Genomic DNA, 27,620 nt, shown 5'->3' with positions numbered 1-27,620 from the left:
GATATTTCTTTACCAAAGAACAACAAGAGAACAAAGCAAATTTGATAATAGAAGTAAATTGGAATTTTTTTTAAAAAAAATATTCTCTATCTGAATCATGAAAGATACATTTTGGGTTCCATGTCCCTTTAAAGGGATGTGAAACTTTTCTTTCATAATTCAGATAGAGCATACAATTTCAATCACCTATCCAATTTAATTCTATTATCAAATGTGCTTCATTCTCTAGCTATCTTTTGTTGAGGGAGCAGCACTGTACTACTGGGAGCTAGCTGAACACATTGAATGAGCCAATGACGAGAGGTATATATATATATATATACACAACCACCAATCAGCAGCTAGCTCCCAGAAGCGCATTGCTGCTTCTAAACTTACCTAGGTACGCTTTTCAACATACCAAGTGAACAAAGTAAATTAGATTATAGAAGTAAACTGGAAAGATGTTTAAAATTGCGTATTCTATCTCAATCATGAAATATATATTATGGGTTTCATGTCACTTTAAAGGGATATGAAAGTCAAAATTAAATTTTTAAAAAAGCTTGGATTTACCATCACGTTAACTACCTGAACGCATTTTTTCTGTTGTCAGGATGGGCAGACTGTGCACCATTTTTCTCTTACTATATTTATTTCTATTGTTTTTAAAGCAACGTTTCCATTTTGATCTTAAAACCAGATAATGACAACTGGTTTCTATTGAAAGGGCTAATAAGATCTTAGAATGGATTTTAACATAACAAAAATCTTAAAGTGTGAACCTGCTGCCTTGCAACACTGTATCTTCCTACAGGAAACCTTAAATGAGCTCACCCCTTAGTGAACGGGTTTTTATAGGGGACACGCCTCCATTCACGCAAAATCCAATCACAAAAGTGTGTTTCAAAGAGCCTGCACCTATATTATTGGACTTATAAAGATGCATTCTAGTTAACAGGTTCAATATGAAATGATATGTCTTGTCCACTGTGTACAGCCTGTACAATAGGGATGGATGGAGCTTTAATGAATCAATACCATGTATGTTAATAAACCTCTACAATGTCTCCTGTGGACATTTCAGAGTGTGCCAGATAATACGTTTGCAAATAGCCTTGATATTGTTTTATGCTTTATTGTTGTCCAAAATGCCCTTTCGAGGACTCAAAAATCGATTGTCATTGCAGAGAAAAACAAAATTAATGCTTACCTGATATATTTCCTTCTTTCCGGGCATGGAGAGTCCACAACTTCATTCCAATTACTAGTGGGATATTCAACTCCTGGACAGCAGGAGGAGGCAAAGAACACCCCAGCAAAGCTGTTAAGTGTAACTTCCCTTACCCATAATCCCGAGCCATTAAGCTGAAGGAAAATTAAAAAAGAAGAAACTCAAGGGTATAGAAGTACCTGAGGTTTACTCAAAAAAACTGCCAAATTATAATTAAAAAGGGTGAGGGTCATGGACTCTCCATGCCTGGAAAGATAGAAATTTTAAAGGTAAGCATACATTTTCTTTTCTTTTCTATGGCATGGAGAGTCCACGACTTCATTCCAATTCCTAGTGAGAACCAATACCCAAGCTAGAGGACACAGAATGAAAAGGGAGGGAGAACAAGGCAGGAGGACCTAAACCGAAGGCACCACCGCTTGAAGAACCTTTCTCCCAAAAGAGGCCTCAGCCGAGGCAAAAGTATCAAATTTATAGAATTTGGAAAAAGTATGCAAAGAGGACCATGTTGCCGCCTTCCAAATCTGTTCCACAGAAGCTTCATTTTTGAAAGCCCAAGATGAGGAGACAGCCCTAGTGGAATGAGTTGTAATTCTCTCAGGAGGCTGTTGTCCAGCTGTCTCATAAGCAAAACAAATTATACTTCTTAACCAGAGGGAAAGGGTAGTAGAAGTGGCCTTCTGACCCTTACGCTTTCCAGAGAAAACAACAAACAGGGCAGAAGATAGCCGAAAATCTTTAGTAGCTTGTAGGTAAAAATTTAGAGCACGCACAACATCCAAGTTATGCAGAAGATGTTCCTTATGAGAAGGATTAGGACAAAAAGAAGAAACAACAATTTCCTGATTAATGTTTCGATTCAACACCACCTTAGGGAGAATTTAGTACGAAGGACTGCCTTATCAGTATGAAAAATAAGGTACGGGGAATCACATTGCAGAGCTGAAAGCTCAGAAACTCTGCAAGCAGAAGAAATAGCAAGGAGAAACAAAACCTTTCTAGATAACTTTATATCAACAGCATGCATCGGTTCAAACGGAGCCTGCTGCAAAACTTTAAGAACTAGGTTAAAGCTCCAAGGAGGAGCAACAGGTTTAAACACAGGCCTGATTCTGACCAGAGCCTTAACAAAAGCTTGAACATCTGGTAAATCTGACAGACGTTTGTGCAAAAGAATAGACAGTGCAGAAATCTGACCCTTCAGAGTACTGACTGACAAACCTTTCTCCAGGCCATTCTGAAGAAAAGTTAAAATTCGGGGAATCCTCACCCGGCTCCAGGAGAAACCCTTAGATTTGCTCCAAAAAAGGTATTTACGCCATACCTTATGGTAAATCCTGCGAGTAACAGGTTTACGAGCCTGAAGCATAGTATCAATGACCGCTTCAGAAAAAACACGTCTAGACAGGACTAGACGTTCAATCTCCAAGCAGTCAGCTTCAGAGAAACTAGATTTGGATGGAGGAATAGACCCTGAATTAGAAGGTCCTTCCTCAGAGGTAACCTCCAAGGTGGAAGAGATGACATCTTTACCAGATCCACAAACCAGATCCTGCAAGGCCAGACAGGAGCTATTAAAATCACAGATGCTCTCTCCTGTTTGTTACGAGCAATGACTCGTGGAAGGAGAGCAAACGGAGGAAACAGGTATGCTAGACCGAAATTTTAAGGAACAGCCAGAGTATCTATCAGAGCGGCCTGAGGATCTCTTGATCTTGATCCGTACTTTGGAAGCTTGGCATTTTGACGAGACGCCATCAGATCCGGAACCCCCCACCTGAGGGATATCCTTGAGAACACCTCTGGATGGAGAGCCCACTCCCTGGGATGAAAAGTCTGTCTGCTCAGAAAATCTGCCTCCCAATTGTCCACTCCTGGGATGTGGATGGCAGATAGGAGATAATTGTGAGATTCCGCCCACTGCAGAATGCAAGTCACCTCCTTCATGGCCAAGGAACTCCAATTTCCTCCCTGGTGATTGATGTAGGCCACTGAGGTGATGTTGTCCGACTGGAATCTGATAAACCGGACTAAAGATAATTGAGGCCAAGGCATTGAATATTGTTCTCAACTCCAAGATGTTTATGGGAAGAGAAGACTCTTCCCAAGACCACAGGCCCTGAACTTTTAGAGAACCCCAAACAGCTCCCCAGCCTAACAGGCTGGCGTCCGTAGTCACAATCACCCAGGAAGGTCTCAGGAAGTGTTTAATGTCCCTTTATGGCACTTTTTGTAAATTTAATTATTGGGGTAAGCTCAGATTGGATGACCCTATGATGAGGCAGGCTTGGGACACCCCCAGAAGCCCCATGATGCACTGGGCAGAACTATCTGCCAGAGGGCAAATGTTCCTGTGAAATCCACCACGAGAGTCAGTCTCTTGTTGGGGGATCCAGATTTATCCTCTGCGATAAATCTGATTGGTCTCCATTCCATTGACTGAGCATGCAAAGTTTCAGTAGTCGCAGATGTAACTGAGCAAAAAGAATGATATCCATGGAAGCCACCATCAGACCAATCACCTCCATGAATTGAGCCACTGATAGATGAATAGCAGACTGGAGAGAAAGGCAAGAATCAAGAAGTTTGGATTTTCTGACGTCTGTCAGGAAAATCTTCATGGACAGGGAATCTATGACTGTCCCTAGGAAACACACTCTTGTAGCTGGAACTAGAGAACTATTTTACAGATTTACTTTCAACCCGTGGAAATGTTGAAAAGACAACATCTCTGCATGAAATTTTGCTATTTAAAAAGATGACGCCTGAACCAAGATGTTATCTAGATAAGGCGCCACCGCAATTCCCTGAGATCTGATCACTGCCTATAGAGCCCCCAGAAACTTTGTGAACATTCTGGGAGCTGTGGCAAGACCAAATGGAAGTGCAATTAACTGGAAATGCTTGTCCAGAAAGGCAAACCTTAGAAACAGGGGATGATCCCTGTGAACGGGAACGTGTAAATACGCGTCCTTCAAGTCTATGGTTGTCATATACTGACCTTACTGAACCAATGGAACAATGGAACGAATAGTTTCCATCTTGAAGGACGGAACCCTGAGGAATTTGTTGCTGCACTTTAAGTCTAGGATGGGACAGAAAGTTACGTTCTTTTTGGGAACCACAAATAGATTTGAATAGAATCATTGACCTTGTTCCTCTAGTGGGACTGGAACAATAACTCCCAGGGAGGATAGGTCTTCTATGCAGTTTAAGAAGGTCTCTCTCTTTACCTGGTTTGAGGATAGTCTTGACAGGACTCAACAGAATCCTAGTCTGTAACTCTGGATACTATGTCCACAGCCCACAGATCTGGGGCATCTCTTATCAAAGCTTGCTGGAAAAGAGAAAGCCTGCCCCCCACTTGATCCAAAAATGGATCGGGGGCGGACCCTTAATGCTGATTTTGAATCAGTGGGAGGTTTCTTGTTTTGCTTCCCCTTATTCCAAGGCTGACTGGACTTCCAAGAGTTCCTGGATTGTTCTGGCTTGGAAGAAGGGGAACACTTCTGTCCTTTAAAGTTACGAAAGGAGTGAAAATTAGAATTCTGACGATCTTTAGGTCTATTTATATTGTTTTGATCCCTTTCCACCCGTAATTTCAGAAATGATGTCTGCAAGACCACGCCCAAATAGAGTTTTACCTTTATAAGGTAAAGCCAAAAGCTTGGCCTTTGAAGATACATCAGCCGACCAAGATTTTAACCACAGAGCTCTGTGAGCTAGAACAGTGAAGCTAGACATCTTAGCTCCCAGTCTTATCACCTGCATGTTGGCATTGCAGATAAAGGTATTGGCCAGTTTAAGAGCTTTGATCCTATCTTGGATCGCCTCTATCGTAAGTCTCTTCTGATATCAGATCACACAGGGCATTGTACAAATAAGATGCTGCTCCCGCAACCGTAGCAATACTTGCCGCAGGTTGCCACTGTAAACCTTGATGGATGTACATCTTTTTTAAGTAAGCCTCTAGCTTCTTATTCATGGAATTCCTAAAGGAACAACTATCCTCAATAGGCATGGTGGTTCTTTTAGCTAGAGTAGAGATGGCTCCTTCTACTTTAGGCACAGTGCGCCATGAGTCACGAATGAAGTCAGCAACAGGGAACATTTTTTTAAAAACAGGGGAAGGATAAAAAGGAACCCCTGGCTTATCCCATTCCTGAGCTATAATTTCAGACACCCATCGAAATTGACTGATCCTGTTCTGAGTCCATAGCTACAGAAATCAGATCACACTAAATATGACAATTAGAATTTAAATAAATTGTACATAAGAACGATAAAGCACCAATTTAGTTGACTCATTACAAAAACAAGACTAAAAATACTGAGGACAAAAGAAACTATCACCCTAAAAAACAAACTCAGACGATCAGCTCTGTTGCCTGAGGCTCCTATCGTGACAGGATTAATAACCAACTAGCAAGAGGAAGCGAGACACTCTGCAGCGATCTTCTCCTCTGGACAGATGATCCGTTCGTCAAGTACAAAATACAGCGGAAGTGCGGAAGTCACGTGAGCGGTCGAAAAAGAAACTGCGCCACATAACAAGCGTCCCTGATAAAGTAAAAAGTCTATTAGACATAAAAATACTTCTTATCCCCTAACTCTTTTTAAAGTTAAGCTAAGCAAAAATAAGGGGAAGGTAAAAATCCCTTAAGAAAGCCCCTCTGCCAAGTGTAGTTTCTCTTACTGTCTCTCAACATATAAAGTGCCTGTAAAGCTGCCCATAATATGTACCCTTATTAATAAGGATAACTAAGTCCCAAAATAGATCCATTTGAGGGATAACCTCAAAAGTGCTGTCCTTCAGTACCTAGAAGGCAAAGGCACTTACCTGTAGATCCAGCTGCAGGGTAGATAACAGCTACTGTCAGGGACCTGTAGTAAAAGAAAGAACAGAGTAACCAACCCTGGCTTTCTGTAAAGGGGTAAAAAGTGTTAGAAGTAAAGCAAAGACTATCTCACCGCCTTCTAACTGCTAAAAGCCACCACTACTCTTACTAAAGAGATTGACGTGGACACAGCTAAACCTCAATCCTTGCTTGCAGGGAAAAGTATCCATTAAAAGGATTAAAATCTTCAGACACCGACTTTGCACATCCTCCACTGACAAAGGCAAAGAGAATGACTGGAGATTATGGGTAAGGGAAGTTACACTTAACAGCTTTGCTGGGGTGCTCTTTGCCTCCTCCTGCTGGCCAGGAGTTGAATATCCCTCTAGTAATTGGAATGAAGTTGTGGACTCTCCATGCCATAGGAAAGAAAATGGCTTTTAGCGAGTATCAGAAAACCCGATTGCAAGTGCAGGAAAGAGCTAAAAATGTGCCATTGTGATTGTGCTGAATCAAATCGTAGCCTTTCCAGCTACAAAAAAGACAGAAATGGCTGCAGCTGATAGATTGTGACTGAGGCCAAACTGTGCAATTTTAAGAGACTTTTCGATTTATTATCAAATGTACTATGCTTTGGGTATCCTTGGTAGAAAAGCATTGATAGATAGGCTCAGAAGCAGCAGTGTACTACAGGGAACTAGCTGGTGATTGCAATGACTAGAGGCACATGTGCGTTGCCACCAAACTTCTACGTAGCAGAGAGCTTTAATTATTTCTATGGGAGACATCTTGCTACTCCCAGGTACGCCCCCCCCCCCTTTTTATAGAATTCCTTGAGGGCTGCCCCTGCAAGTGTTAGCGTGGAAAACCACATCTAGACTGGAAATTTTTTTTCAGAATGGGGCACTATGTCCTTTTGCATTGTCTATTTATTATGCATTTATTGATTATGCTATTCTATTGTGTTTAGATGTCCTTTAAAAGACTTTTCCATGTACATCTGCTATTAAATATGCTTCATTCTCTTGGTATTCTTTGTACAAAAGCAGGTGACTGGTTGCTACACACATAAGCATCTTGTCATTGGCTCAATAGATGTGTTCAGTAAGCACGCACTAAAGTATTGCTGTTGCAGAGCTGACTTTAACCTCTTTGCAGGGTTTAAGCACACAGGCAATAATAGTACAATAATTAAAACACGTTTTAAACTTTGTAAACAGTTTTATTTTTCATTCCCTCTTGCTGTTCTATTTTTTGGAACCTTTAAGCAACTTCAGATCTGCTACATCTTATTCCCATAAATCCTTCCATAATACCCTTGCACCACATTTTTACATTTGTTGTTTCCTCTCCCTCAATACACGTCTAACGTTCAACATTGCTGCACTGGAAATGCGCAGGTGACATTTTATTTAAATGACATATAGATTGATCATAGCATGTGGCCTTGTGTTATCCAGTGACCACAACACTAATCTAGGCCAATACACATATACAATGTATTGAATGACATACATTTAAGTAGTACATAATATGAGCACAAACTCCATGTTTACAACTCTGTGACCACAAGACAATATACTACCTTGACAAGGTCTTTAACGACATCCATTTTATTCAGCAAGAGGCAAACGACGATGAATCTGGCATAATAACGCAGTTTTTTCACCACCAGCTCAGGCCTATGGAAACAACACAAGCAGAGAACATATTAACATAAACTTGCTAGATAATTCATTATTTTAATAGTATTTTGTTTAATGATGCAGAGAAAAAAAAAAGTAGTATGTCACCACATGGTGACAATAAAAATGACATACCACAAATACATGGGTTAAGGGAAAAAGTTAACTTGTCTGCCAAAAGGAGATGCAATGCGGTTACATCATTTTTTTTTTTTAAATACTTACCTTTTTCTTTAGGAAACCCAGACCGGCGTTCCTCCGCCCGCAGCTCCTCTGTAATTACATCAGCAATGACGAAACCGGCATCCTCCAATCATGGTGTGCACCCCGAAGTGTCCAGCTCGTGAGGCCACGCAATGATTGGAGGAAGCTGGTTTCATCATCGATATGCTAAGTACAGCATGAGAAGCGAGCGGAGGATCGTCAGTCTGGGTTTCCTAAAGAAAAACAAAATTTATGCTTACCTGATAGATGTATTTCTTTCTGTATATAGTCCACGGCGTCCTCAATTACTGTTGGGAATATCACTCACAAACCCCAGTCATTTGACCGAAGGAAAATGGAGAAAAAAGGAGTAACACAAGGTGTAGAGGTGCCTGAGGTTTAGCCAAAAACAACTGTCTTAAAATAAAGGGCGGGGCCATGGACTCACCATATCCAGAAATAAATTTATCAAATAAGTCCTCAATTACTGTTGGGAACCAATACCCAAGCTAGAGGACACAGATGACTAGGGAGAGACAAGACAGAAATACCTAAACAGAAGGCACTACTGCTTGAAGAACCTTTCTCCCAAAAGAAGCTACACCCGAGGCAAAAGTATCAAATTTATAAAATTTGGAAAAAGTATGTAAGGAAGACCAAGTTGCAGCCTTGCAATTCTGTTTCACAGAAGCTTCATTTTTGAAAGCCCAAGAAGAGGAGACAGCCCTCGTGGAATGAGCCGTAATTCTCTCAGAAGGCTGCCGTCTAGCAGCCTCATAAGCCAAACGAATTATACTTCTCAACCAGAGAAACAGAGAAGTAGCTTTCTGATCTTTACGTTTCCCAGAGAAACAAACAAAGAGAGCAGAAGACTGACGAAAATCCTTAGTTGCCTGCAGAGCGACTAAGAGCACGCACAACATTCAAGTTGTGCAACAAATGTTCCTTATGAGAAGAAGGATTAGGGCATAGTAAAGGAACAACAATTTCCTGATTAATATTTCTATTCAAAACAACTTTAGGAAGGAAACCTAACTTAGTACGAAGAACCGCCTTATCGGCATGAAAGATAAGATAAGGCGAATCACACTGCAAGGCTGAGAGTTCTGAGACTTTCCGAGCAGACGAGATAGCAATAAGAAACAAAACCATCCAAGATAACAACTTAATATCTATGGAATGCATCAGCTCAAACGGAGCCGGCTGCAAAACTAAGAACAAGGTTAAGGCTCCAAGGAGGAGCAACAGACTTAAACACAGGCCTTATTCTGATGAAGGCCTGACAAAAAGATTGTACATCTGGCACGCCTGCCAGACACTTATGTAGCAAAAAAGATAATGCAGAAATCTGACCCTTCAGGGTACTGACTGACAAACCCTTCTCCAGACCTTACTGGAGAAAGGACAAAATCCTAGGAATCCTGACCCTACTCCAAGAGTAGCCCTTGGAATCACACCAATAACGGTATTTATGCCATAACTTATGGTAAATCTTTCTAGTAACAGGTTTGCGAGCCTGAATCATGGTCTCAATGACCGACTCAGAAAAACCACGCTTAGACAGAACTAAGCGTTCAATCTCAAAGCAGTCAACTTCAGAGAAACTAGATTTGGATGAAAGAAGGGACCCTGAATCAGAAGGTCCTTCCTCAGAGGCAGCCTCCAAGGTGGGAGAGACGACATCTCCACTAGGTCTGCATACCAGATCCTGTGAGGCCACGCAGGGGCTATTAGAATCACTGACCCTCTCTCCTGTTAGATACAAGCAATGACTCGTGGAAGGAGAGAAAACGGTGGAAACAGGTAAGCCAGTCTAAAATCCCAAGGGACCGCCAGAGCATCTATCAGGACGGCCTGTGGATCCCTTGATCTCTAACAGTACCTTGGAAGTTTGGCATTCTGCCGAGACACCATCAGATCCAGTTCCGGCACCCCCCATCTGAGGGTTAAACTGGAGAACACCTCCGGAAGGAGTTCCCACTCCCAGGGATGAAAATTCTGTCAGCTCAGAAAATCCACTTCCCAGTTGTCCACTCCTGGAATGTGGATGGCAGATAGACAGCAATTGTGAGCTTCCGCCCACTGAATAATCCGAGTCACCTCCTTCATGGCTAAGGAACTCTGAGTTCCTCCCTGGTGGTGGATATAAGCCAATGAGGTTATGTTGTCTGTCTGGAACCTGATAAACCGGGCTAAGGACAGCTGAGGCCAAGCCACCAGAGCATTGAACATCGCTCTCAACTGGGGAGAGGAGACTCCTCCCGAGACCAGAGTCCCTGCGCCTTTAACGTGTCCCAGACTGCTCCCCAGCCTAGCAGGCTGGCGTCCGTGGTCACAATCACCCAAGAAGGTCTCCGAAAGCACGTTCCCTGAGACAGATGTTCCTGAGACAGCCACCACAGAAGAGAGTCTCTTGAAAACTGATCTAGATCTATCCTCTGAGACAGATGCGCATGGCCCCCGTTCAATTGACTGAGCATGCATAACTGAAGAGCTCTCAAATGGAATCGAGCAAAGGGAATGATGTCCATGGAAGCAACCATCAGACCAACTACCTCAATACATTGAGCCACTGACGGCCGAACAGTAGACTGTAGAGAGAGGCAAGAGGCAAGAATCTTGGATCTTCTGATTTGTCAGAAAAAAAATCGATAGGGAGTCCATGATGGTCCCTAAGAAAACCACTCTTGTAGCTGGAACAAGGGAACTTTTTTCCAGACTCACTTTCCATCCATGGCAACGTAGAAAAGACAAGATCTCTGTGTGAGAGTTTGCTTGTTGAAAAGATGGCGCCTGAACCAATATGTTGTCCTCTTTTTTGGGAACCACAAACAGATTCTAATAGAAACCTAGACCCTTTTCCTGTACTGGGACTGGAACTATCATTCCCAAGGAGGAAAGATCCTGTACACATTTCAAGAACACCTCTTTTCATCTGGTCTGCAGATAATCTTGAGCGGTGGAACCTGCCCCTGGGAGGAAAGGTCTAGAATTCTAGTTTGTAACCCTGAGATACTATGTCCATAGCCCAAGGATCTGGGACATCTCGTATCCATGCTTGAGAGAACTGAGAATGTCTGCCCCGCCACTTGATCCAATCCCGGATAGGGGGCAAACCCTTCATGCTGATTTAGACTCAGCTGCAGGTTTCCTTGATTGCTTCCCCTTGCTCCAGGACTGATTGGGCTTCCAGGAAGACTTGGACTGCTCCTGCTTGGAAGAGAAAGGCTTTCCTCTGAAGTTACGAAAGGACTGAAAATTACTCTGACGTCCCTTAGGTCTATTTTTCTTGCCTTGTGGAAGAAAAGACCCTTTTCCACCCATAATATCAGAAATTATTTTAGCAAAACCAGGTCCAAACAAGGTCTTACACTCTTGTAAGGAATCACCAGAAGCTTGGACTTAGAGGAAACATCGGCTGACTAAGATTTCAGCCATAATGCTCTGCGTGCTAACACAACAAAGCCAGATACTTTGGCTCCCAACTGAACCTGCAGAGCCTTAATCCTGTCTTGAATCTCTTCCAAGGGAGTCACTACCTGAAGAGAATCGGGCAAGGCATCAAACCAATAGGCTGCCACACTTGTCACAGTGGCAATACATACTGCAGGTTGCCATTGGAGACCTTGATGAACATATATGTGTTTTAAATAAGCCTCCAACTTCTTGTCCATTGGATCCTTAAAAGAGCAGCTATCTATAATAGGAATAGTAGTTCTCTTAGCTAGAGTAGAAATGGCCCCTTCCACTTTAGGCACCATTTGCCATGGCTTCTTAATGGAGTCAGCAACAGGAAACATATTTTTAAAGACGGGGGAAAAGGAATCCCAGGCTTCTCCCATTCCTGAGCTATGATGTCTGTAGCCCAGTCTGGCACAGGAAACACCTCTATGTAAGAAGGAACATCAAATATTTATTAAGTTTACTAAATATCCTAGGGTTGACAGCGACAGTAGTATCGGAGTCGTCCAGAGTAGCTAAAATCTCCTTTAACAGCACATGGAGGTGTTCAAGCTTGAACATGAAGGATACAACTTCAGAATCAGATGAAGGAATTATACTGTCCGAATCTGAGATTTCACCCTCAGAGGCTACCGACGTATCCTCCTCATCAGAGTTATGAGGGCGGGCCACTTCGGGAGCAGAAGATGGAACAGACACCTTACTATCTGAATCTCCAATTTTCCTCTTGCGTTTCCCCTGTAGCATGGGAATGGCAGCTAATGCCGCAGAGGATACCTGGGCAGCAATTTCTGCTTGCAAATAAACTCCTCCAGGAGGTTGCGAGGAACTGCAGTGCACTGTATGTGACGCCATAGAGGCTAGGGACATTAAAGGAGAAATCCTGATAGACAACAGGCTCAGCAAAGAAAAACCTATCTTTACATTTTAATTTCTTCTTCACACGACGACATCTAGACACAAAAGGCACAAATTCATCAGAGCAGTCTCCTGCTCCAAGTCAGACATGGTCTACAAAAAATAATGAAAAATAAAAATTGTATATAAAGTTAAAATGTAGTACAGTCACTTTAAGGCAAAATAAACATGAATTATAGGGAAAAACTGTTACTTTAAATTTCCCCCTTCAGCGGTAATAGAAAAATTTATACAGGCAGCTGTTTTCTATTTATAGCTAACCCTCACAATGCATCTCCACACTTCAGCTAAACCGAGGTGCCTACCTGCCCCTTCCGATATCAGGAGAGCAGAGGAACTAAGTGAGAACGTTCTCCTTGGACTCCCTCTTGCGATTGACACACAGCTAACACCGCTCCGGTATTAGATAGGAGCGGAAGGAAGGGCTACATGCGATCAGAGCTGCGACACACAGAAAGCGCGTGTAGACCCGCTCATCTAAGCTCCGCCCACCACTTACGATTTAGAGAAGATTAGACAAACCACTATAATTACACAGAGTGGCAGCCATAACCGCATGTGTACAGTGACAGAAACAATTACCTCAGTGCCAATAAAGGTCATCAGGGAGCTCCTTTATATTAAAGAAGACTATTTCTTAATAAAATACAGAGCTATACTGAAACAAAAGGTTAACTCCTTCGTGACCATATGAAGGATTAACCCATTAGTCTCCAATCACATACTTAACCCCTTAACGACCGACGACGTATGCCATACGTCCTCAAAAAAAAAAGCACTTAACGACAGAGGACGTATGGCATACGTCGTCGGTTTAACAGAGCACTGGAAGCGATCGAAATCGCTTCCAGCTGCTCTAACAGTATTGCAGGCTTGCCTTGAGGTCTAGGCATCCTGCAATACTGTTCCCGAGTGCCGGGACCGAATTGATCAATCCCCCACGAGTGATCACTTCCGGTTTCGCTCCACGTGGAGCCCGGCAGTGTTTCAGAGCATCGGAAGCGATCGGACACGCTTCCGATGCTCTGCTTGTGTGCTAAGTGCCTCGGTGGGTCGAGGCACTTAGTTAGTTATAAATAAAAGTTAAAAAAAAAAAAAAAAGCCCTAAATAGCTCACCCCCTCCCCCCTCACTAGGCATCCAAGATGGCGATGCCCAGTGCATCATGGGGCCTCTGGGGGTGTCCCTAGCCTGCCTCATCATAGGGGCAAGCTAGGGTCACCCAATCTGAGCCTCCCACCCAAAAAAAATAAATAATAATAAAATACCCCATTTGTCTGATCATGTCAATATTTGTAAATATTGACACTGATCAGTGTGGATCTCCCTCCCTCTCCTCACTTGCGATTTTGTTGGAGAGAGAGAGAGACCTGTTTTTTTGCAGAGAGAGATTTAATTATTTTATTTGTTAAAAAAATATAGAACCAAAGGCTCTTTTCAGAGCTATTAACCCCTAGCTTGCCAGTGATCACTATAAATCACTGGCATTAGCATAGCTGCACTTTTTTTTGCTGTCTGTGCATTTTTTTAGGGGTTAATTTTTTGTTGTTGTAATTTTTTAAAAATCCAGAGGCTCTTTTCAGAACCATTTAGTTAATTTAATTTAATTTTCAGAGCCATTAACCCCTAGCTTGCCAGTGATCGCTATAAATCACTGGCAGTAGCATAGCTGTACTTTTTTGCTGCCTGTGCATTTTTTTAGGGGTTAATTTTGTTGTTGTAATTTTTTAAAAATCCAGAGGCTCTTTTCAGAACCATTTAGTTAATTTAAATTCATTTTCAGAGCCATTAACCCCTAGCTTGCCAGTGATCGCTATAAATCACTGGCAGTAGCATAGTTGTACTTTTTTGCCGTTGGTGCATTTTTTTAGGGGTTAATTTTGTTGTTGTAATTTTTTAAAAATCCAGAGGCTCTTTTCAGAACCATTTAGTTAATTTAATTTAATTTTCAGAGCCATTAACCCCTAGCTTGCCAGTGATCGCTATAAATCACTGGCAGTAGCATAGCAGTACTTTTTTGCTAGTTTATTTAGTTAATTAATTTAATTTAAAAAAAATTAGTACATTTTTTCTGTGACAGATACAAAAATGTCACAGAAAATATATAGTGCTGAGGAGGCGTATGCCATCCTTGCGTCAGAGTCAGATGCCTCTATGTCTGACTCAGACCCCAATTTTGACCCTGCCATATGCTCAGATACATCACTAGATGCAGTCTCAACTGATAGTGATGTATCTGTGGCTGCTAGACCCCCTACCAGCCCCCCTGCTAGCCCCCCTGCCAGAAGGAGGCGTGTTGCTGCCATTGCTGCTGAAGAGTGGGTAACACCTCATCTCCAGAGGCCAGATATCCCACCCTTCACAGCAAATGCTGGCATAAATATAGATGTGGCAGGTTTTAGCCCCCAGCAGTTTCTGGAAGTGTTTCTGGGCGATGATGTATTGGGGAACATTGTCGCCCAAACTAATTTATATGCCCATCAGTTCCGTGCTGCAAAGCCTGGAACATATTTGGCAAAGCAGCAATGGGCCCCCATCAATGTGCCAGAATTAAAAAAATTCTGGGCATTGACCATGCTGATGGGCATCATAAAGAAACCCTCCATTCGCTCCTACTGGAGTACTAGCCCCATCTGCTCTACCCCCATTTTCTCCCAGATTATGTCGAGGAAGAGGTATGAAATGATTCTGCATTTCATGCACTTCAGCGACAACAGCCTGTGCCCCCCTAGGGAGCATCCCCAATTTGACAGGCTGTATAAAATCCGCCCCCTGATAACCCACTTTTCTGCCAGGTTTGCAGAGGCTTATACACCTGGAAGGAATATATGTGTTGATGAATCCCTAATGAAGTATAAGGGAAGGCTGGGATTCAAGCAGTTTATTCCTTCCAAGCGCTCCAGATATGGGGTAAAGGTGTATAAGCTCTGTGACAGCGAGAATGGGTATACTCAGGCCTTCCGGGTGTATGAGGGAAAGGATAGCCAACTTGACCCTCCAGGTTGCCCAGAACATATGGGAACCACTGGCAAGATTGTCTGGGACCTGATATTACCCCTAATGAACAAAGGGTATCACTTGTACTTAGACAATTTTTATGCAAGTGTCCTTTTGTTCAAGCTACTGTATTGCTTTGATACAGTAGCTTGCGGTACAATTAAAAAGAACCGCGCAGGTTTCCCAGGACAGCTTGTACGCACCCGGCTACGAAGGGGGGAGACCTCAGCTCGGCGCCAAGAGGAGCTGTTGGCACTGAAGTACAGAGACAAGAAGGATGTATACCTTCTTACCACCATCCACACAGAGAGGACGGTGGCGGTTTCTGTACGTGGCAGAGCTGAGATCATAAGGAAGCCAGTGTGCATCAAGTCTTATAACCAGCATATGGGTGGGGTTGATCTGGCTGATCAGCTGCTGCAGCCCTACCTAATTATGCGGAAGACAAGGGCCTGGTACAAAAAGGTTGCAATTTACCTAATGCAGATTGCAACCCACAACGCTTTTTTGTTGTTCAAAAAAGCAAACCCCAGAGTTAAAAAGACTTTTTTACAGTTTCAGCTCCAGATTATTACGGGGATTTTGTACCATGATGCACCTGCTCCCCGGGCGGTGATGGGAGAGAGCAGAGTTGGGACTACCCATTTTATTTTTAAAATCCCCCCTACTGCCGCAAAGCAGAAACCACAAAAAAAATGCAGAGTCTGTACCAAGAGGGGGAAGAGAAGGGACACCATATATCACTGTCCTGATTGCCCTGGACAGCCTGCACTCTGCATTGGGGACTGCTTCAAGCGGTACCATACAATGGTCAATTTTTAAAAAAATAAATACATTTGCTGTTACATATATATATATATATATATATATATATATATATATATATATATATATATATATATATATATATATATTTTTGGTTATGTTTACAGTTAGATGTTTTTTTTACTTTTACTGTGCCAGATTTTTACATTTCACTACTCTATTTTTTTCTAAAATTGGGCCTGTTTTTTTTTAACCAAAACCCCTGTCAAACCTATGCATGGGGGACATAGGTGTTCTCAGGGTGCCTTGCAGAAAACAACCTGAAGTATGTTTTTGTAATAACTTACAACAGTCTCTCCTAAATCATAGTCAAAAAGCAATGTGTCTGTAAAAATGAAAATTGAAAAATTACCACCATACACTTTCTCCAATTTTTTGGGCTAAAACGGTTGCTTCAAAGGCATCAAAGCACACCATATACAATACCTTGGGGTGTCAACATTTAAAAAATATACACTTTGAATGCAATAAATAAAAGTGGGGTATGCGATAGGCCCCAAACTAAAGATAGGCCTATCAGAAAAAATACTCTCATTTTTAATAACTAAAATCACAAGTCATAAAATTGTAACATAACCTTCCCAAAATCCTGGCAAACCTATGCATGGGGGGCATAGGTGTACTCAGGGTGCCTTGCAGAAAACAACCTGAAGTATTCTTTTGAAATAACTTACAACAATCTCTCCTAAATCATAGTCAAAAAGCAATGTGTCTGTAAAAATGAAAATTGAAAAATTACCACCATACACTTTCTCCGATTTTTTGGGCTAAAACGGTTGCTTCAAAGGCATCAAAGCACACCATATACAATACCTTGGGGTGTCAACATTTAAAAAATATACACTTTGAATGCAATAAATAAAAGTGGGGTATGTGATAGGCCCCAAACTAAAGATAGGCCTATCAGAAGAAATACTCTCATTTTTAATAACTAAAATCATGTAACATAACCTTCCCAAAATCCTGGCAAACCTATGCATGGGGGGCATAGGTGTACTCAGGGTGCCTTGCAGAAAACAACCTGAAGTATTCTTTTGCAATAACTTACAACAGTCTCTCCTAAATCATAGTAAAAAAGCAATGTGTCTGTAACAATGAAAATTGAAAAATTACCACCATATACTTTCTCAAATTTTTTGGGCTAAAACGGTTGCATCAAAGTCATCAAACCACTCCATGTATAATACCTTGGGGGGTCAACTTTTTAAATATAATCACATTTATGGAAAACAAATAAATTGGGGTATGTTAAAAGACCCCCAAAAAAGACGATAGGCAAAGAAAATATGTTAAATGTGAAAAAAAATCCCAAACACATGTCAGACATTTGGCATTGCACCGCCCAAACAAGCCACCAAACCTATGCATAGGTGGTATCACTGAACTCAGGAGATGTTGGTGACCACATATTGGTATCTTCTTTGGTAGTAACACATAACAGGAGCTGTGAATCCATGTCTAAAGTACAATGTATGTGAAAAATAACACAAAGAAATGAATGCCCAATAGTTTGACAAAGACTAGTGGTTGAATTAGTGTATGGAAAGTGTTAAAATACCTGCATTTGAAATACCCTAGGATGTCTACTTTTCAAAAATATATGGTTTTATGGGGGTAAATTACATTGGCCGGCTTCAGAAATGTCTTAAATAGAACATGGGTGCATGGGATGTGAAAATGGGAAGTGTAAAAAATGGAATGCGCTTCCTAAAAATAAGGCCTTCTAGCCCCCAGAGAACCCAACACACCTATACATGGGTGGTATCACTGTACTCAGGAGATGTTGTTGAACACATATTGAGGTGTTTTTTGGCAGTAACACATAACAGGAACTGAGAATCCATGCCTAAATTACAATGTGTGTGAAAAATAACACAAAAAAATGACTACCCAAAAGTTTGACAAAGACTGGTGGTTAAATAAGTTCATGGAAAGTGTGAAAATACCAGCATTTCAAATACCCTAGGGGGTCTACTTCTCAAAAATATATGGTTTTATGGGGGTAAATTTCATTGGCCGGCTTCAGAAATGTCCCAAATAGGACATGGGTGCATGATGACCGATGTGAAAATTCCAAGTTGAAAAACTGGAATGCGCTTCCTAAAAATAAGGCCTTCTAGCCCCCAGAGAACCCAACACACCTATACATGGGTGGTATCACTGTACTCAGGAGATGTTGTTGAACACATATTGAGGTGTTTTTTGGCAGTAACACATAACAGGAACTGAGAATCCATGCCTAAAGTACAATGTGTGTGAAAAATAACACAAAAAAATGACTACCCAAAAGTTTGACAAAGACTGGTGGTTGAATTAGTGCATGGAAAGTGTTAAAATACCAGCATTTGAAATACCCTAGGGTGTCTACTTTTCAAAAATATATGGTTTGATGGGGGTAAATTCCATTGGCCAGATTCAGAAATGTCCCAAATAGGACATGGGTGCATGATGACCGATGTGAAAATTCCAAGTTGAAAAACTGGAATGCGCTCTCTAAAAATAAGAGCTTTTAGCCCCCCGAGAACCCGACACACCTATACATGGGTGGTATCACTGTACCCAGGAGATGCTGCTGAAGACATATGAGGGTGTTATTTGGCAGTAACCCTTAATATTATCAGTAAATGTATTCTTAAATTGCTATTTTGTCAAAAAATCAAATTATTTTTTTTCCCCCCCCAAACTTTGGCATAGATTGGTGGTAAAATGGTTGCATGAAAAAGTCAAAATACCCCAAGTTTAATACCTTAGGTTGTCTTCTTTTAAAAAATATATACATTTGAAGGGTTATTCAGGGATTCCTGACAGATATTGGTGTTACAATGTAACTATCGCCAATTTTGAAAAAACATGGTTTTGAAATAGCAAAGTGCTACTTGTACTTATTGCCCTATAACTTGCAAAAAAAGCAAAGAACATGTAAACATTGGGTATTTATAAACTCAGGACAAAATTTAGAAACTGTTTAGCATTGGTATTTTATGGTGGTTGTAGATGTGTAAGAGATTTTGGGGCTCAAAGTTAGAAAAAGTGCATTTTTTTTCATTTTTTCCTCATATTTTATATTTTTTTTTATAGTAAATTATAAGATATGATGAAAATAATAATATCTTTAGAAAGTCCATTTAATGGCGAGAAAAACAGTATATAATATGTGTGGGTACAGTAAATGAGTAAGAGGAAAATTACAGTTAAACACAAACATCGCAGAAATGCAAAAATAGCCTTGGTCCCAGATGGTCAACAAATTGAAAAGTGGTCTGGTCACTAAGGGGTTAAAGGGATATTAAACCCAAATTTTTTCTTTCGTGAATTAGATAGAGCATGCAATTTTAAGCAACTTTCTAATTTACTCCTATGATCAATTTTTCTTCGTTCTCTTGCTATCTTTATTTAAAAAGCAGAAATTTGATGCATAGGAGCCGGACCATTTTTGGTTGAGAACCTGGGTTATGCTTGCTTATTGGTTGGTAAATGTAAGCCTTTAATAAGCAAGCGCTATCCATGGTGCTGAACCTAAAATGGGCTGGCTGCTAAGATTTACATTCCTGCTTTTAAAATAAAAATAGCAAGAGAACGAAGAAAAATTGATAAAAGGAGTAAATTAGAAGGTTGCTTAAAATTTCATGCACTATCTGAATCATGAAAGAAAAAATTGAGTTCAGTGTCCCTTTAAATAGTGCCTGCATACTGCCTAATTCAGAATCCTATTAAGGATCTATTTGTCCCCAAAATTAAAGCAGGGATCCTTAAAGGGACATAATACTCATATACTGCATCAGTTTCAAGTGATTTAGCATAACTGTAAAAAGCTGACAGGAAAATATCATCTGAGCATCTCTATGTAAAAAAGGAAGATATTTTACCTCACAATCTACTCAGCTCAGCAGAGTAAGTTCTGTGTAAAAAGTTATAATTCAGCTGCTGCCCAGCTGCAGGTAAAAAAAAATATGAAGAAATGAACTGCAGCCAATCAGCATCAACAGTGCTGAGGTCATGAACTCTTTGACTGTGATCTCATAAGATTCGACTTAAAGGGACAGTCAACACCAGAATTTTTGTTGTTTAAAAAGAAACAATCCCTTTATTACCCATTCCCCAGTTTTGCATAACCTACATAGTTATAATTATACACGTTTTACTTCTGTAATTACCTTGTATCTAAGCTTCTGCTGACTGTCCCCTTATTTCAGTTCTTTTGACAGACTTGCATTTTAGCCAATCAGTGCTCACTCCTAGGTCACTTCACGTGCATGAGCTCAATGTTATCTATATGAAACCCATGAATTAATGCCCTCTAGTGGTCAAAATGCATTCAGATTAGAGGCAGTCTTCAAGGTCTAAGAAATTAGCATATGATACTCCTAGGTTTAGTTTTCAACTAAGAATACCAAGAGAACAAAGCAAAATTGGTGATAAAAGTAAATTGGGAAGTTGTTTAAAATTGCATGCCCTATTTAAATCATGAAAGTTTTTTTTGGACTTGACTGTCCCTTTAACTCTCATGAGATTTTATAGTAAACTTCCTTAAACTGAATAGGGAAACATGAGAGTGCACGAGGCTCAATCCCTTACTGATTTGCTGCTTAGAAGTCCTTTACAATGGGATGTGGCTACTGAGGAACTTTTGAGGTAAAATATATTTCTTTTTTACATAGAGATGTTCAGGTGATATTTTCTAGTCAGCTTTTTACAGCTATGCTGCATCACTTTCAAGTGTTTCAACATTTGGGTATCATGGCCCTTTAAAGTGCTAGTCTCCCACCCAGAAGACATAAAAGCACTTACCTGCAATCTAGCCGTCCGGCAGTCAGACGGTTCACACAGTGTGAAAGGATGCCACTCCTTACAGGGACCTGTGAAAAAAACGAAAGAACAGAGTAAACCTACTCTGGCATTCTGTACTTGGGCAGCAAAAATGTTAGGAAAACGCAGGAAGGCCCACCTCACAAGTTCCTAACTGCTTTAAAGCCACCACTGCCCTACTGAAGAGACTAACGTGGAGTACGGCTAGACCCAATCTTGAAAGAAAAAATCAGAGTAAACCTACTCTGGCTTTCAAACTATTAAAATCTTACTTGAAGTAAAAGAAATCCACATTTTTTCAGACACCAAAGCTTTACCTCCTCCATGCACCAAGGCAAAGAGAATGACTGGGGTTTGTGGGAAGGGGAGTGATACTTAAAGTGAATGTAAATTTGTATGCAAAAGTGCCCGGTTTTTAAAAATTCGATTAAAAACAGGGGCACTTTAATTCATCAAAATTTAGGTTTCACTTGTATTGTGAAAAAATACTTACCTTTTAATCTTGACAGCCGCTCCAGCTTCCTCCGCCCATCGCAAAGCCTCTTCCTGGGTCTAAAATGAGGAATCCAGCTTCCTCCAATCACGGTGTTGAATCAGACACTGATTCCCCTGTGGGGGGGGGGGGGAAGCCGTGATTGGAGGATGACCCATCCATCATTTCTGACTTCAGAAATGGCTTGCGACGACCGGGGAAAGCTTAAGCAGCTGTCAAGTTTAAAAGGTAAGTATTTTTTCACAACAAGTGAAATGTAAATTTTGATGAATTAAAGTGCCCCTGTTTTTAATTGAATTTTTAAAAGCCGGGCACTTTTGCATCAAAACTTACATTCACTTAAACAGCTTTGCTGTGGTGCTCTATGCCTCCTCCTGCTGGCCAGGAGAAATATTCCCAACAGTAATTGAGGATGCCGTGGACTCACCATATCTTAGGAAAGAAAAGGTAAGTATTTAAAAAAACAAACGCTTCAATGTAAATTTTAAAGGGATAGTAAACCCAAATATTTTCTTTACTGATTCAGATAGAGCATGCAATTTTAAGCAACTTTCTAATTTACTCCTATTATCAATTTTTCTTAATTTTTTTGGCATCTTTATTTGAAAAAGCAGGAATAAAAGTTTTGAAGCTGGCCTATTTTTTGTTCAGTTCCCTAGATAGGGCTTGCTGATTGGTAGCTACATTTAGCCATCCAATAAGCAAGCACAATGCAGGTTCTGAAACTAAAATGGGCTGATTTGGGAGGGACAAGTACACACCAATTGTCATTTAACTGCATGTAATACACAATACTATAAAGAATAATATGCAAAGATACTGATATAACAATCCAGTATAAATCCTTTTAAAAACTTACTTAGAAGCTCCCAATTTAGCACTGTTGATGAGATTAGCCTGGGACACCCACTGAAAGGGGTTGAGAGCAGAACCTCCCCCCTCCCCTACATATGAAAAAACCCATTAGACAAACAGAAGCAATCGGAAGTCTGTAGACATCAGTATAAATCTAAAACTTTGGGGCTTGGTTAGGAGTCTGAAAATCAGCACAATGTTATTTAAAAATAAGCAAAACTATTTAATTTTTACAAAAACACACCCAGGTGGGCTATATAATTGGATCATCTACAAAACATATATGCAAAAAAAAAACAAACATGAATTATGTTTACCAGATAATTTCCTTTCCTTCGTTATGAGGAGAGTCCACAGCTTCATTCCTTACTTGTGGGAATACAGAACCTGACCACTAGGAGGAGGCAAAGACACCCCAGCCAAAGGTATAAATACCTCCCCCACTTTCCTCATCCCCCAGTCATTCTGCCGAGGGAACAAGGAACAGTAGGAGAAATATCAGGGTATAAATGGTGCCAGAAGAACAAAACCAAATTTAAGTCCGCCCAACAGAGAATTCAGGCTGGGGCCGTGGACTCTCTTCATACAGAAGGAAAGGAAATTATTTGGTAAGCATAATTCATGTTTTCCTTCTTAATATGAGGAGAGTCCACGGCTTCATTCCTTACTTGTGGGAAACCCAAGCTCTAGACACTGAATGAAAACGGAAGGGTAAAAAGAGAGGCGGACCCTGTTCTCAGGGCACCACAGCCTGCAAAACCTTTTCTCCCAAAAGCTGCTTCTACCGAAGCAAAAACGCCAAATATGAAAAATTTTGAAAAAATATTTAAGGAAGACCAGGTAGTTGTCCCACAAATCTGATCCCTAGAGGCCTCATTCTCAAAGACCCAAGAGGAAGCCACAGCTCCAGTTGAATGAGCCTTAATCCTCTGAGGAGGCTTGTGTCCCGCAGACTCATAAGCTAAGCGAACATGCTCCTCAAGCAGAAAACCAAGGAAGTGGACGAGGCTTCCTGCCCCCCACGCTTCCCAGAATAGACACAAACAAGGAAGAAGTTTGACAAAACTCCTTTGTAACCTGAAGAAAAAACTTCAAGGCCCAAACCACATCCAAGTCATGAAATAACCGCTCCTTCGAAGCAGAAGGAACAGGACACAAGGAAGGACCACAATCTCCTGATTGATGTTGAGATCTGAAACAACCATAGGAAGAAAACCTAACCCAGAGAGAACAGCCTTAGCCACGTGAAAAGCTAGGTAAGGAACCTCACATTGCAAGGCAGTCATCTCAGAAACTCTGTGCGCTGAAGCAATATCCAGTATAAAAAATAACCTTCCAAGACAGAAATCTTAAGGTCAACTCTATGCATAAGCCCAAACGGAGCCTTCTGCCAATCTTAGAACAAGATGTAAACTCCAAGGAGGAGCACTAGATCTAAACACTGGCCTGATCTAGTCAAAGCCCGAACAAAAGACTGGACCTCTGGAAGTTCTGAGAGTCTCTTGAGCAAAAAAACAGATAGGGCCAAAATCTGTCCCGAAAGGGAGCTAACAGAAGGCCCTTCTCCAGAGCATCCTGGAGAAAGGAAAAATTATTCTGGAAAACCTGGCCTTATGCCAGGAGATTAACCGCTCTACATACCAGAAGAAGCAGGTCCTGCACCCCTTATAATAGATGCAACGATACACCAGCCAATGAGCTAGGACGAGAGTATCAACAATTCTTTCAGAAAAACCTCTCTTGGCTAAGAGTTCAATTTCACACAGTCAACCTCTGAGAGTCCAGATTGAGATGAACACAAGGACCCTGTTCCAGCAGATCCCTAAAACAAGGCCCCTGGAGGCGAAGCCCCTAAACTGCGACACAACTCTAGATATAAACGGAGCAAACCGTCTCACTGACACCTGCTCCTGCTAGGATCGACCATCCACCACAAAGAGTTACACGGCCGAAAGAGAAGCTTAAAATAAACCTCTAAGGAATGCTTGATGTCTAGCATATTCAGGATGAAAAGGCCGGAGCCCCATCTGGGTTCAAACCCCCTTCTGCTACAGAAGCGGTGGAGCCAACACTGACGCCTTGAAAGCTTGATCAGCTTCCCCTATACAAACATTCGAGCAAAGAATAATCGTAGCGGACAACCGATCCTGAAGAGTACGCTCATAGAGAGGGTCGCTGGCAAAGACCGACGTGGGCCTCCGCCCACCATAGACACAAACAAGGAAGCCCAAACACGGGACCCCCCATTTAGCAGGAGGAACTCTCCTTCTCCAAAAAAAGGTCTTCCCAACTGGTACGAACCCCGAAAACCAAATCCTCCTAGCAGAATGCTGGCTGAGGAACCAAAGGAATAATCGGAAGGAAACTCCCATCCTACGGTCCTCCCTAGGACACTCTCTCTCCATGAACACGAAAGTGACAAGGTCAAAAACCGCCCCGGGAGAACTAAGAGAAAAAATTCTCAGAACAGGGAGATCTCAACGGAACACTGGGAATTATTTCCCCTACCGGTAATCCATGTAAATCTGTTAAAACAGATTCACCAACACCATGCCAAAGTCACAGTCTCGGCTGTGTATATCACTCTCCGCACCCGTGTCAACAAGGACCAGGAGGGGGCTGGAGGGCATAACCCACAGGGTAAGTCCGCAAGATCTCATTAAAGAAAGCTGCCACAGCAGGATTCAATTCTAAGCCTACAGTTTGCTAGGAAGGGTAGATAAAATCCCTGTCCCTAAGACAAACCAGCATCCAGATCAACTCTGTTGTCGACACCAGCAAATCAGGTCTAGATCCAACGCTGAGGATCGAAAAGACACAAGAAAATCCCTACAAGTCTATTAGCAGACAAAGGTAAGAAACCCAGAAAGGCCAAGACCCAGAAACTACTGTATAATCTGGAAGCAGGATACTGCCACGATAAAACAAAAAGTAAAACAAGACTAAAAGGAATATCACCATCCTCCACTCGTCTGAGATTGGACTGAGATTCAACTGATGGAGCAGTACTGGAAACCTCTAAAATTGCCAAAACCTCTCTCAGAAGTAAACGCAGGCGTGCCAATCTAAATCTAAATGCTAAGCCCTACGCAGTCGGAGGAACCAAGTTAGCAGACTCTGACCCAGAAGGATCTCCCTCTGAAGCCTCAGAGGGAACCGCATCCCCAGAGGACTGATCAGACACAATCGTTATTTTACATGAATGTCCTTGGGCAGGAGAGCCTGGATAACCCTTTTCTTACACATAGCAGGAATAGGTAACATCGCTAAGGCCGTAGAGATGGCCAATCGGAACTGCGTAGTAACCTCTGGTGGAAATAAACCCCTTACAGGCGAAGGAGGATCGGAACTCAGGAAAACTGCATATGTAGGAACAGAATCTAGGGAACACACCTCACTGGACGAAGATTGCTCAGAGGCAGATGGCTCAGTGGTCTCTAACATCTCAACATTGGTTGATGAGAACACTCTATTGCGGCATACGGAACATAATTGAGAGGGCTGGATTATCCGGGCCTCCTCACAATATACACAGGTATCAAATTCTGTATTGGAGGGATCCCCCTCTAAGATATCAGAATCCTCCATAACTCGTCTATATCAAAGTATAGAAAAGGAAAAACAACTGGCACCGTATACCCCCAATGGCTGGGGCACTCACCACCTCCTAGGAACCAGACAGATAGAGAAAATGTTCCTCTCCGCAGACACCCGGTCAGGAATTGGAAGCGGGGAGAAAAACGTGACCATTCCCAGTCACATGGTGCTCATGCAGGACCCGTCCTTCCTAAGGAAAAAGCTTGCCAGCTTAATATAAAGAAACTGCGCAGCTCTCAAAATGAAAATAACCTGTACGTTCCATATCAGCCTAAGAGCCCAAATGTTCTTACACATAAGCAGTCAAAAATCACATAACAAATATGATTTAGAAACCACACTGTTCAATAATCCCCCTTAGGAGATATTAACCCTTGATTCCATAAAGATAAAGCAGTCCCACTGTGACCCTGTCTTCTATTGTTAACATGTGTGTAAAATAATGAAACGATCTTACCGGAATCTATGCCATGGAACAGAAACACAGCTTCAAGTTTGACAGCTTGTAGCAGCACTTCTGACATGGACATGAGTGAAGAAATCAGGCAGCGAAACTCATCAATGCTGATTGCTTAGGAGCTGTTAATATGAGTCTGGATGGTTTCACATAAACTTTCATAAATGCTCTCACTGAGAGGCTGACAAGACTACTTAAAACTCCAGTCCCATCTTGAAGAGTACTACCCTCCATAAGGAACTACTCCGAAATCTTCTGACACTTCTCTGCCAACCTCCTGTGACGAAAGGCAAAGAATGACTGGGGGATGAGGAAAGTGGGGGAGGTATTCAAGCCTTTGGCTGGGGTGTCTTTGCCTCCTCCTGGTGGCCAGGTTTTGTATTCCCACAAGTAAGGAATGAAGCCGTGGACTCACTTCATATTAAGAAGGAAATCTAGTGTATAATGTCCCTTTAATGATGGTATCTGAAATTAGTCAGTGTTCTCTACAGGGCCTGTTTAGTGGGCTACTATTATATGTTTGGAATCTTTGTTGAACAAATTATCATTAAAACAAGTTATGTTAAATTATGCAGTTATTCTGTGCATTTGATAACTACATAACATGCTATAATATTGCAAAGGGGAAAATTTATCATGATTGCAGGCGGACAGATCTAAATTGTGCTAGATTGTAGAGGTTTATGTGTTCGCCAAGAGAGACTTTTAAGATAGTGAAACTATATATATTTTTTTCATTTATTCGAATGTTAAATTAAGTGTATTCTTCTGAATCTCTTGAAAAATATTAAGAATACATTTTTTAACACTTAGAATGGAAGCCTCTTTCTGTCAATTTGAACAAATAGCCAAAGTTAGATATCTTAAAGGCATATATAATCATTAATAACACAGAGTTTCATAGCAACAGAAAAGGACAGAAGCAGCCCTGATGTAAACTTGATTCATGACACCTGGTGATGGGTGTACCATGAGGAAGGAGGCAGAGCGAAAGGATTGTATTGCTAGGCCATTACAGCTTGTTTTTCATACTGCTTTTATTGTGCTCTTGAAAAAGGCTATTGTAATAACCAAAACGCGTGGAGCTTGTGTTAATAAAATCCCTAAAGGCTGATTTTTTACCTCTATCTTGTGAGTATGCTCTGAATTTGCACCACCATTTTGTTTGGAAAGTGCTGCACTGTTGTGAGCTTTTGTCTTTGAGGTGATCAAAGTTTGGAGACTCATCTGCAGAGGACGTGAACGGTTTCAAGCCCCTTAAAGTAGTACAG

At 41.4% G+C, this 27,620-nt stretch overlaps 1 protein-coding gene across 2 annotated transcripts in view; it reads right to left on the bottom strand.

The window, feature by feature from the left end:
• The window catches only part of SCAI (suppressor of cancer cell invasion), a 573,395-nt gene that overhangs the window by 296,626 nt on the left and 249,149 nt on the right, over window positions 1–27,620 (bottom strand). For both annotated transcript variants that reach the window (XM_053695796.1, XM_053695797.1), the window contains exon 6: window positions 7,637–7,733. In XM_053695796.1, coding sequence (XP_053551771.1) covers window positions 7,637–7,733 — 97 coding nt within the window. The remainder of the gene's footprint in view (window positions 1–7,636; window positions 7,734–27,620) is intronic.

This window comes from Bombina bombina, chromosome 12 (assembly GCF_027579735.1).
Source record: "Bombina bombina isolate aBomBom1 chromosome 12, aBomBom1.pri, whole genome shotgun sequence".
NCBI lineage: Eukaryota > Metazoa > Chordata > Amphibia > Anura > Bombinatoridae > Bombina > Bombina bombina.
The sequence above is the reverse complement of the archived record's forward strand: the minus strand, read 5'-3'. Positions and strand labels throughout refer to the sequence as shown.